This window comes from Periplaneta americana, chromosome 7 (assembly GCF_040183065.1).
Source record: "Periplaneta americana isolate PAMFEO1 chromosome 7, P.americana_PAMFEO1_priV1, whole genome shotgun sequence".
NCBI lineage: Eukaryota > Metazoa > Arthropoda > Insecta > Blattodea > Blattidae > Periplaneta > Periplaneta americana.
Genome location: NC_091123.1, coordinates 106721443 through 106734376, shown reverse-complemented (window position 1 = coordinate 106734376; position 12934 = coordinate 106721443). Strand labels below are relative to the sequence as shown.

Genomic DNA, 12934 nt, shown 5'->3' with positions numbered 1-12934 from the left:
TTTCCCCCCCATTACTACATATGCTAGTGGATTGTGGTGATTTTCTAATTTGCAGGTTGAATTTTCTTTTGCCAACTTCGTTTCGAATTTCGATACTGACAAATACTACAAATAGTAATGATTTTGTAACTAGTAGGTTGGCAGCTAAGACAAATATCGACAATATTTGTCTGTACTGGAGTTCCACGAAATTGAGATTGTACTAGATTTCTGAGCCTGTTACTGGAAGCTAGTGAAATATGAACATACTAATAATTAATTAATATCAGTATTAATACATAATAGTTATTTTGTGCGTTGCATTGTAGTTATAATTCAAGACTATAGTCAGGTAAGTTTTCAGAGTTAGTACTAATAATTTTATGTGGTCAAACAAAATACATCAAACTAAAATCAACTTAAAAACAAATTTCAAGTTCCCATATGAATCAATAAAACGAGTTATAAAAAGAATAAGTAACAGCAAACAGGCAAAACATCAAAATTCAAAATGGAAAGAATCATTCAAAGATCCAAAACTAATTCCTGATCTACCTCGAAAATCTGCCGTGGCCATGTTTAGATTGATTACTGGTCATGATTGCCTCAGTAAACACCTCCATCATATTGGAGTAGTGAATTCACCTAAATGCTTACTGTGCACCAGAGAAGAGGAATGGAGATGGAGCACCTGGCTAATTGTGAAACTCTTAGGACATTTGTGGACCTTCCATCAAAATATTGGGAAGCAAGAAGGATGATGATTTCATTGTTCAATCCAGAGCATTAGATACACACATACAAAATACATTTTTAGGTTAGGTCTCGTGAGTCAATTGTTTAGTCAAACCAATGAATTTCGTACTGCCAGACAAAATACTTGACATGTTGATCCCTTTCTCGTATAGTTTGCCTACGAAAATATGTTACAAATTATTGAATTATTTAGAATAACCTTCCAACATAAAGCACGGTAAGTAAATAAGTCATTTAGTACGAAGGATCATGTGATATCTGGTAACAGTTGGCAACACTGACAAGACGGCAATATTTACGGTTTAGAAACTGTTCCTATGTGATCCTCACTATACATGGTTTTCAGCTTTGTCCAAAACTTCCTTCTTGATGAAGACAAATAATAATAATAATAATAATAATAATAATAATAAAAACAGTTTTGCCATCATAAGAGGATCATGGCAAGGTTCTTTCACCGTCTGAAAAGACTTTGTGCATATTGACAACTTTGGTTTGTCCTTGTACGAGTTCACAAATGTTTCAACTTGTGGCCAGATTGCAATAGCATGATTAGCAAAGGCTGCATCTTATACCCATCTAGTAGCACAAAACAATTTTCCTCCACAGTTTTGCTGGAAATCTTCCCTTCTTGTAGGCGAGTCTTTAAATAAATAGCACAAAGAACACAAGATGGAGTCGACATTCCATCCTGTTTTCTTTGCTCAACTTGAAAAGCTCTGTGAAGTGTGTGTGCACTGCAGCTACCAATATCTGAGGCCAGAATAGTCAGGGTATAGAGTTTTCAGGAAAAGATTAGAATAAGCAGAAATTCCATAATATTTGCAGGCCTGGAAAAAATATTTTAAAATTTCAGACTTTCCAGGATGCATAGAACCCTGATATAAACACATCAAAACCCCTCAGGCAAAGGCTTTCAGATAATGGTCGTCCTATACTATACTTACCTGAAGCTTGTGTCTAGAACATACTGATAAAGCTGCAACAACGTACAAGCAACACTAATGTCTGCTAGGGTGATGCGTTCTCCAACCAAGTATGTGCGTGACAGCAGGTGAGTATTGAGGGCTTGTAAAGCTGCCTTTATATCATCCTTGGCTCTTTCTGTAGACTGAAAAGAAAGAAAAAAAATGTACTGCATTTACATACAGTATATCACATTTTCAAAGATATTCTTCACTTAACCTTTTCAAAACAGAAAAATATGTTCTCTTACTATGACTTGTTCTCCTTTTGTATGTATATTTAATCTAAACCAGGTGCCGATTATTTGTCGCCACCCTGTTTTTCCTTTCCATGTCTTGATTATTGATTTTTTCTTGCTTATCCATTGTTGCCAGTGTTCCTTATTTCCCTTCTGTCCCCATAGATGTCTCTTACTTAATCTTGTTTTTCCTGTTTAATTTCTACTTATTTTATGCTCTTAATACATATGTGGAGAATGAGGTGAATTTCATTTTCATTCTTGCTTGTTCATTGGTTGATTCTCTTCCTTCTTATTGGTTTTAATTTGAATTTTCTGTTGGCAGTTTCTGCTGACCATGCGCTGGAGTGACACAGAGTTCGGTAGTTCGAGATGGGACATGAGTGCAGTTGGTTGGTCTGAGTTGGGACGTCAGACACGAGGCTTCATTGAGGGACAGGCAGTTCTCTCGTAGGACGAGTACTCAGCAGATGGGAGATCGGAAGCGGCCATGGTTTGCTGGGACATCTGTAATGGAGAAAACCTAGCCCTGTTCTTCAGCTAACGATTTGCGAGATGTTTATTGTTATTTAAAGAGGGATATAGCAAATTATATTGGTTTCAGATTTGCTTTTGGTGAAGTATATTAGTTTTTAGTTACTTTAACTGATTATGATCCATTTATTTCACTTTCAAATTGGTTTTGATGTTATATTCACTGCACCATATTTCGAGACTTCATGCGTTTAACTGGCTCACATGTTGTGTCTGAGCTGAGTCATGTTTGGCACTTTTGGTTTGTCATTATTATTTCATTAATTTGATCAATTCCAGAATTTTGTGTATCATTTCATGGTTTTTGCTTGCTATTTACGCTTATTATTTGGGGTTTTCGTTGTAATGGCGAATGCAAGTGAATAAGTTCTCTCTCTGGGTTTTCTCCATTTGCCATTTCCAAATCATCCCTAGCTGCTTGTACCGGTGATACGTTATGGTCTAAAGAGGTTGGAGGTGAACCAGTATGCCTCAACTAGGATTATCATTAAATTACACAAACTTACCCATTATGCAATACATACTATGGTGTGGTTAAACAATCTCTAAACAGTAAAAGTTTATCAAAATATGTAAAATACAATCCCACAGCCACAACAACCTAATGCTGGAGTCTTCACTTGCTCATGTATCTCACACCAAGGATACATGAGAATAACTAAATCATGTCAATCTCCATAGATCAACACTTTTAAACCTCCACTACTGATATGATCAGCAAGCTAGAGATTTAAAAATCTGCCTCTACTAACACGAGGTGCTACAATTAAATTAACACAATTACGGTATCTTGACACAAACAATTTAAAGGACATGGTCTATATTGTTTTATTTGGGATTAATTCCCATACAACAATAACAAAAATGAAGACGAAAATGGTTACATCTAATTTTGAGCAAATCATTTTATGCAACTGACAGAAGAGCTTCAAACAATTTCGCATGGTTACAGAAGTAAATATATGTCACATGTACATGTCCCAGATCGACATCTGTTCAAGCAATAGCTGCTGCGGCAGTGGTGACAGCAGCAGTAGTAGTATTACTAACATCTAGCAGTAAGAAAATTGTTGAAGTATTAGGTACAAGACTAGACAGTATAAAATTGCAATAGTTACATTTGGCACTGGCTATTTTGCTTGTTGGTAAAATCATGGATAAATGTCATAGTCGTTATCTCACATTTGCCACTATAATTAATTTACAATTAAATGTGGTGTATGAACTGAATTATTGATGTATTATTAAATTAAATTAAAATAGTGGTGAAGAATGGGTAGAACGGAGAAAAATTCTCTCCGGCATCAGGATTCGAACCCGGGTTTTCAGCTCTACATGCAGATGCTTTATCCACTAACCAACACTGGATTCAAATTCCGATGCCAGATTGAATCCTTCTCAGTTTAAATTCAACCTTTCTATTCCCCTTTTCCTGCACGGAAATATTGTATGTACTTCGGTACATCATAGTAATATATAAATGAATCGCTTATTTAAGAAAGGCCTTTTGTCCACAAAATAGGCATTTTCATTTTATTCTATGAATGAAATCCTTATACCAAGGCACTTCATATAGGCAAGAAACGCCACATGTCCAACACATTGTGTGTGTAATATGGGGTTTCGTAATAAGTGTTTATTTACGAATGGCCCTATGTCCTTGAGTAAAGACCTTTCATAAATAAACTTGGGTTGGTAATGGTTGGTGAACAAAGATTGAAAGTACCGTATGTAAGAAAGCAATCATGAGTCTGTTAGCCGTTGGTGAGAAGAAGGTAAGGAGGTTACAAAAACTCATTTTATTGGATAAATCCCCAAGGGACAACAGGACCAGAAGACTATTCCAATCACTACAATGATGCAAGTGAAAGATCACATTGCAAGTTTTCCCTCGACAACAAGTTATTATTCTTCCAAGGAAGTACACTATCTTGATGCAAAGTTAGATATTAAAAAATGTATGCCCTTTTAAGGATATCCAGATTGTTCTGTAAAATATAGCTTTTACTATAAGATTTTAAAGAGAATTTTTACTACTGGTTTGGCAGACCGCAGATAGATACATGCTATGAATGCGAGGAGCTTCAGGTCTGTGTTAAAAGTCCTACTCTTAATGAAACTGCTAAGAGTATGGCGGAAGCTCAACTAATTTTTTACAAAAGGAGGAGCAAAAAATTTTATGCATCACTGAAGCAAATGACGGAATACTGCAAAGATAAAGACATTGTTTTATGTTTAATCATTGATTATATGCAGAATATATCTCTGCCTCATATTCCAATCCAGCAGGTGCTTTACTTAAGGCCGCTGACACTGAATGTATTTTCTATTCACAATGTTAAGTCTGGTGAGGCCTCTTTTTTGTATATCATGAAGGCATTGCAAAGAAAGGGAGTAGTGATGTGTCCTCTTTCTTGCTCATGTATGTGAGGGAAGAGGTTCAAGCACATAGATGAGCTGTACATTTACAGTGACATGCAGCAGAGCAAAACAAAAATCATTCCATGATTTGCTTCTTGATGGCACTTTTGGATATGGGGCACTTACATTTTTAATATATTTAGTATTTTCAATGAAGTTTTTTTTCTATTTCCCACAAAAATATGATTCAAATTAAAATAACTTAATGTGACTATAATTTGCATGAATAATATTAATGTATACATCAAACATCTAGAATTTAGTGTTGTACTGCATTATTAATGCATGTTGTCTGTGCTGCAGTAGCCAGCCAATTATTCTCCATGTTACGGGAATTTCTTTATATCACATAGGTCTGTCATTCCTATCCTGAACAGATAACCGATCCCAAGCAAGAATAAAATTCGTTCAGCAGTTATAAGATAATCTAGTATACAAATAACATTCCAGAAACAAACATAAAAACGTGCAAATGAACTTTTACAATTACCAAATTGTTTTTATACTCCTTATAATGAGAAAGTAAAACAGAAAAATTACCAATGGTTTCAGGGGGGAAGACTGTAATTCTGACCATTATTTGGAATTGGAGAACTAAGAGAAAGACTATCAGTAGCCAAGCAAGTAGAGCAACAAGTTAACATTAGAAGATTCAATATTCCAAAATTAAAGAACGAGGAAACTAAGCAACATTATCAGGTCGAAATTTCAAATAGGTTTGCCGTATTAGCAAGTTCTGAAGAAATTAATGAAGAGTTACTGTATATGTTAATAGCGTGTGGGAAAATATCCGAGATAATATCAAAATTGCAGCATGTTATTATGAAACTAAGTAAACGAAACCATGGTTTGATGAAGATTGTTGCATGGTAGTAGAAAGAAGGAAACAGGCAAAATTGAAATTTTTACAGGATCCAGTTGAGGTGAATAGAGATATTTCAATAAAAGACAGGAAGCAAATCGTACCCTTAGGAAAAAAAGAGACATTACTTGAAGGAAAAACTGAATGAGGTAGAAACAAATAGTAAAAATAAATACATTAGAGATTTATATAAGGGCATAAAGGAATTTAAGAATGAATATCAGGCAAGGGTAAATGTGATCAAGGATGAGAATGGTGACTTGCTTGCAGACTCTCATTCAATCCTGAACAGACGGAAAAACTATTTTGGGCAAGTACTAAATATACATAGGCCAAATAGAAATGATCAGGACGAAATTGAAATACAAACTGCTGAGCCATTTATACCCGAAGCCACACTTTCTGAAGTCGAAATTGAAATAGAAAATCTGAAAAATTATGTCTCCAGGTATTGATCAAATTCCAGCAGAATTATTACAAGAGGGTGGAAGCGCATTATCTAATTAAATTTATACGCTTGTACTTGATATTTGGAAAAAGGAAATTCTACCAGAACAATGGAAGGAGTCCATAATCGTATCTATCTTTAAGAAGGGAGATAAGACTAACTGTAGTAACATTCGAGGAATATCACTTTCGTTGATATCGTATAAAATTTTGTCCAATATTCTTTTGAGAAGATTAACTCCATATGTAGATGAGATTAGTGCGGTTTTAGGCGTAATGGATCAACTATTGATAAGATATTTTGTATTCGACAGATAATGGAGAAAAATTGGGAGTATAAGGGTACAGTGCATCAGTTATTCATAGATTTCAAAAAGGCATATGACTCGGTTGAGATTGAAGTTTTATATGATATTCTTATTTAATTTGGTATTTCCAAGAAACTAGTTCGCTTAATTAAAATGTGTCTCAGTGAAATGTACAGCAGAGTCTGTATAGGCCAGTTTATGTCAGATGCATTTCCAATTCACTGTGGGTTAAAGCAAGGAGATGCATGATCACTTTTACTTTTTAACTTTGCTCTAGAGCAGCGGTTCCCAAAGTGTGCTCCACAGAGCCCTTAGGGCTCCGCGAATGATTCTCACGGGCTCCGTCCGCTGAAGTTATGAAGATGACAAAAATTGCTAATTCTATCTAGTCTCTAGCGGGAAAACGGAAACTACTTCCTTCAAGTGAAAAAGAGAAAGTATTTTGCGTTCTTCTTGCTACATGGAAGTATTAATACTAGATCTACTTGTCACTGGAACTAACTCGATCTTTCTTGCTTGCCAAGTACCGTACTTAATGATTCTCGAAATTTATTTTATTTTTTATATACTGGGCAAGGCAGCATTTGTTATTCGTGGTACGTGGGATCTACAATCTATTGACTGTTACGTTACCGTAAACTGGGGTAAAGAGGATCACATGTGGTAAAGTGGATCATATGTGTATTGTTAGATAAGTCAGCGCCACATGGATCACACATGCAAAGAAAACTATTTTTAGTGGCACTTATAGAAGAAAAGTTTTCTTTTCATGTGTGATCCATGTGGCGCTGCCTTATCTAGGCAATACACATATGATCCACTTTACCACATATGATCCTCTTTACCCCAGTTTACGGTACCTCAAAAACTATATTATATACTGCATGTTAATTTGATAGCAGATGTGTTAGCTAAACTTTCGTTGAACCGGAACTGTGGCTTAAGACGGGCTCCCTAAGACCTAAGAGTCATTAGCCATCAACCAGTCCTCAGTCAAAGGGAGATAACAACAGCTATAACCTTACTTTCAAAGAAGATAGTGCGAATTCCTGAGAATTGAGTTCGGAATATGTTGAACATGATCCTGTCTCAGAGTCTACGATGCCTAGTGTAGAGGTATTGAAAGTAACAAACAAAAGTATTGTGATTTATATTTGGACATAGGATTCACTGAGTTTGCTGATGAACGTCCACAGTGTGTGATATTTAACAAAGTTTTTCCCAATAGTTCTATGTTCCCTGCCAAGCTTAGACGGCATTTCTCAATTAAAAAATTCACAAATAAAACTGCAGACTACTTCGAAAGAAAAAGTGACGAACTCCAGGCAGTTCAGACAAAAGTTTACCTCGTGTAAAAACAAACAACGAGAAAGCACTGAAAACGTCGTACTTGGTTAGTTATGACCAGGCTCTAGCTGGTAAATCTCACCCTTGGTGAAACTCTTATGAAACCACTATTAGTGAAGGTAGTGAAGTGCATGGTAGACGAGAAAACTGCAAACTTGATTTCCAATGTGCCCTTATCAAATAACACTGTGCATAATCGAATCCAGAATATATGAAGAGACGTAAAAAAAATCATGATTTCCCGTATCAGTGAAACGAAATTTTCGTTACAACATAACAAATCCATGGTCTTTGCCGCATTAGCTATGTTAATGATGTTTGTGAGGTATGAATTTCCAGGTTCTTTCATGAAATATTTTGTTCTGCAACCATTGCCATCCTCTACAAGCGGTACTGAAATTTTTTCTTCTTCATTGAAAATTCGATACCGTGGGACAATTGCATTGACGTGTGCACAGATGGCGCAAAGGCCATGGTAGGTCCTGCTGCTGGCGCTGTTACAAGGATCAAGAAAGTTTTAAAAACTGAACAAGTAGTCACTGTGTATTAAAATAACACGCCCTCGCAACGAAAAAATGCCAGCGTTATTAAAGCAGGTACTAGACAACGACGTCAAAATTATCAACTTTGTTAAGGCACGACCTTCGCAGTGTAGGCTACTTAAAATCCTGTGTGAAGATATGGGTAGTATACACAAGTCATTGTTAGTAATATAACACACAGAAGTGCGATGGTTGTCGCGCAGTAAAGCGTTGTCCCGATTACATGAACTTGAACGGAAGTTTCTTCACTTTTGAATTACCAGAACAGTTTGCTAGCAGATTATTTGAATGATCAGGAATGGTTGTACAAATTATATTAATTGGCAGATATTTTTCAAAAATGAATTCAGCACATACACACAAGGTAAACGGATAACCTAGTAGTTTATACAGCGTCGTTAAATAACCAACTTAAAAAAAAAACAGGTAAACGGAATACTATATTCGACGCTGATGACGAAATTGTCACACTGAAGAAAAAGACAGCGTTCTACATAAAAAGCGTCGACAATAAGTATCTTACGTTTCTCATTGACTTCATACTTTATAGAAGAAAATAACATAATAATGAATGTCTCATTCATAGCAACAATGAAAGAACACCTTGACAATTTGCTTCAAAATATGCATTCATACTTTCCAAAGCACACTCAGGAATCGATTCTAAAGAAATATGAGTGGACTGTAGACCCATTTCCAGTGATGTCAAAACCAGCAGCCCTCACTGCTTCAGATATGAGGTCCTTATAGATATGGTTTCGAACAGTCACTGTCAGGCATAATTTAAAAGCAAACCATTTCCCGAATTTTGGGCTAAGTTAGGGGAGGATCTTTTGATGTTAAGTTCAAAAGCTAAATTTCTCTCACTGCCTTTTGGTACTATGTACCTCAGTGAAACGACCTTTTCGAGGTACACGGCTACAAAAACAAAATATCGAACTTGTTTGGACGCAGAAGACGATATACGTCTTCAACTGACTTCTATGACACCGGACACTGACAAACTCTGTCGCAAGAAACAGGCACATTCTTCACATTAACTTCGGGTGTACATGTAATATTGTAACATTTTTTAAATATCTTAACTACTTATTAATATCATTTTTTATATTTAAATAAATTATATCCAGTACTTTTTTACTATTGTTTCCTTTATTATTATTATTATTATTATTATTATATATATATATATATATATATATATATATATATATATATATATATATATACATATATATATATACGTATATATATTCATACTTCCGTTTATGTATCACGTGAAATATGCTTCATAGAACGTAGAGAGATAAAACTAAAAAGTAAATATTTCTTGGGGCTCCACGAGGAACTTTTGCTTCAAAATGGGCTCCGTGGCTGAAAAAGTTTGGGAACCGCTGCTCTAGAGTATGCCATTAGGAAAGTTCAGGATAACAGAGAGGGTTTGAAATTAAACGGGTCACATCAACTGCATGTCTATGCAGATGACCTGTATATGTTGGGAGAAAATCCACAAATGATTAGGGAAAATACGGGAATTTTACTTGAAGCAAGTAAAGAGATAGGTTTGGAAGTAAATCCCGAAAAGACGAAGTATATTATAAATTACAGTAAAACCCCGAAAAGACACTGTTCAAGGGATCGCATGAAAACCACGTATTAGGCGGGTATACTATTTTTGACTTACATACAGTATATATTAGCATTTTTCTTTATTGAAATACATGATTAATGAAAAGTAATACAGTATTATTCCATTATGCAATTACTGTATGTCAAAGACATTTACAATATGTACTGTACTTACTTCTTTCGGAAAAAAAAAAAGTCGTTTATAGTTGTTTGCTGTGTGCGTGAACCCTTTTAATGAATAATCACATTTTCAACATGATTTAAATATGAATTTACACTGACATTTCATCAGAACAAGCACTGATAAATTGTCTTACCACTGTCATCACTGCCAGGGCTTCCTGTCACATGGGAACAGATTGAACTGATTCCTCTTCTTCCTCAACTGTGACATGATTTCTATGACGCCATCTAAATCAAGAATATCTGAGGTCACAACACCATCGTCTACAGATGTGAAATCCTCCAAGTGAATCGACTAGCTTTTCGCGAACAGCAACCCAATCCTCGTCAACTTCATCATCAGTTACATCAGATAGGGGACTACTATCAGGCAATGAATTATCGGAACCCTTATATATATATATATATATATATATATATATATATATATATATATATATATAAAACACTCATTTTGTTGTCCAAATCCTACGAGCAAATGCTGGGTAATTTTCGGTGCTGGACCCTGGACTCACTTCACCGGCATTATCACCTTCATTTTCATTCAGATGCTAAATATCCTAGATGTTGATACAGTGTCGTAAAATAACCCAATAATAAAAAAAAATAAATAAATAAATAAACACGACAGATTCTTTACACATTTGAAGCATCGTGGTTTTGCTGATTTTTCCACCACGACCAGAGACAGCTGTTCAGAGCCATCAACGAGCACTGTTACCTTCTTCATACTTAATTTTCCCCCATGACACTTTTCTCCTTTGAAAATGTATGATTTGTCGGGCATGAACTTAATAAATCACATTCGTCCACATCATAAATATCACAGGGTTCGTATCTTGAAATCAGATTAGACAGACTCTGCTTGTCCATTCACTAATGTCACTTTCACTGACAGTTCTAGACTCGGAAATCGCGTGGTAAACAATTTCATGTCGTCGTTTAAATCTGTCAAGCCAACCATTAGAAGCAGAAAAGTCGAAGTTTAATTTGCATGCGATTTTGCGCGCCTTCTCTTGAATGATAGGGCCACTTACAGGTATGTTTGCACTTCGAGACTGATGAAGCCAGTCGACCAAAATGTTCTCAAAGGCCTCTTGTTTATCACACTTCACTTTCCTGCGCTTACATCCTCCCAACGTCGCAGCTGCAGTGATTGAGTCGCGATTTTTTATTATCGTCCTTTATGTCGATTATGCGATTCCTAATGAATCAGAGAGTAGTTTCTGATTAAGGGTACTGTTTTCATCGTACTTTCATAAGATTTCCAATTTTTTCGACACAGAAAGCGCTTTCCGTTTAACAATCATTGTAATCATTCACAGACACTTCAATACACGAAGGACAACAAACTGACCAGCAAGAATTTCCACAATTTTTATATGGCCGAGTGAGGATGTTGTTTGAGAGAGGGTTAGCAAAAGGGTGACTCAGGAGAAGACGAGCACAGAGTGAGGAAAAAGGGTGGTTAATAGATAACGTTACGAAAACACGTGCAATATTTTTACTACTAGTAAGCAGAAATATTATATGAACTTACTAGTAGTAGAAATATTGCACTATTATCGTAACATTCTCTATTAACTGCCCTTTTTCCTCACTCCACGCTCGTCTTCTCCTGAGTCGAACAAGAGAGCATAACAAGATGGTGGGGGTATTGTACAGGTTTAAATGAGCAGGTAAAGGGTCGAATACTTTTCAGGTAAATGGCACCAGTGAGTTCAATGGCAAAAATATTTTATTTCTGTAAAATACATCGAAAATATTCCACAAAAACAGTGTATTATGCGGGACTAGAGCGCAACAAATGGGGTATTTTATAAAGGTGTTATATATGAAATGTGCAGGGACCAGACAAAAAAAAAAGCGTATTACACGGAATAGCGTAATAAGCGGGTGCATCTTATCGAGGTTTTTACTGTATTGATAAAATGGCAAACTTACTCATGTTAATTACACAAGCACGTGTAGCTTACAGCTGTTTCGGTGTATACTATACACCATCATCAGAGCCTACTAGATCTTGGCATCTTGATATCGCTGCCTGTTGTAGGGGTGTGTTTGTGTGTTGAAAAGTGGAGTCAAATAGTGAGTGTGTTCTGAAATTGATCTGTGTTTTGAAAATTTTGATTAGGGTGTCTGTATATTTCGTACTGTTATAGTGTGTTGAGTTTTTGGTTTGTATGTGTAGGATTTCTATGTTACTGTATGTATAGTTAGCATTAGTTATGTGTTCAGCATATGTAGATGTATTGTGTCCTCTGGTTATTGCTTTAATGTGTTCTTTGGGTAGCGTGTTTGGAATCATCTGCCTGTCTGTACAATGTAGAACTTGTCGCAACTATTACATGTGAGTTTGTATATGCCTGTGTGGTTCTATTTATTTGTTTGTGTTGTTTGTGTGTTGAGATGTCTTTAAGTGTGTTTTCTGTTCTGTATGCTATGTTGTATTTCTGCTTTCACATAAGATCGCATCTTCATTCAGAAAGCAGAAATACAAACCTGTGAGATTCAAACCTGTTTTGGACAGTTGACTAAACAACAATAATTATATGCTGAGCAAAATGAAAAATCTTATACCAATTTTAATTACCCCCCCTTTTTTTTTTTACAGGAAAAACTTAATTGTATAAATTATACATCATATAGTTATGCCAAAACTAACATCAATCATTCAAATATAAACATGTATTTGGAGAACAACTCAGTAGCATCCCGATTA

At 35.6% G+C, this 12934-nt stretch overlaps 1 protein-coding gene and 1 long non-coding RNA gene across 3 annotated transcripts in view; one reads left to right on the top strand and one right to left on the bottom strand.

Annotated features, from left to right (window-relative positions):
- The window catches only part of LOC138703344 (uncharacterized), a 49013-nt gene extending 45267 nt beyond the window's left edge, over positions 1 to 3746 (top strand). For both annotated transcript variants that reach the window (XR_011333119.1, XR_011333118.1), the window contains exon 2: positions 2265 to 3746. This is a non-coding gene — a long non-coding RNA (uncharacterized lncRNA). The remainder of the gene's footprint in view (positions 1 to 2264) is intronic.
- Positions 1 to 12934, bottom strand: part of eEF1gamma (elongation factor 1-gamma) — a 54310-nt gene that overhangs the window by 15660 nt on the left and 25716 nt on the right. The window contains exon 5 of the mRNA XM_069831144.1: positions 1683 to 1846. Within this exon, the coding sequence (XP_069687245.1) occupies positions 1683 to 1846 (164 nt within the window). The remainder of the gene's footprint in view (positions 1 to 1682; positions 1847 to 12934) is intronic.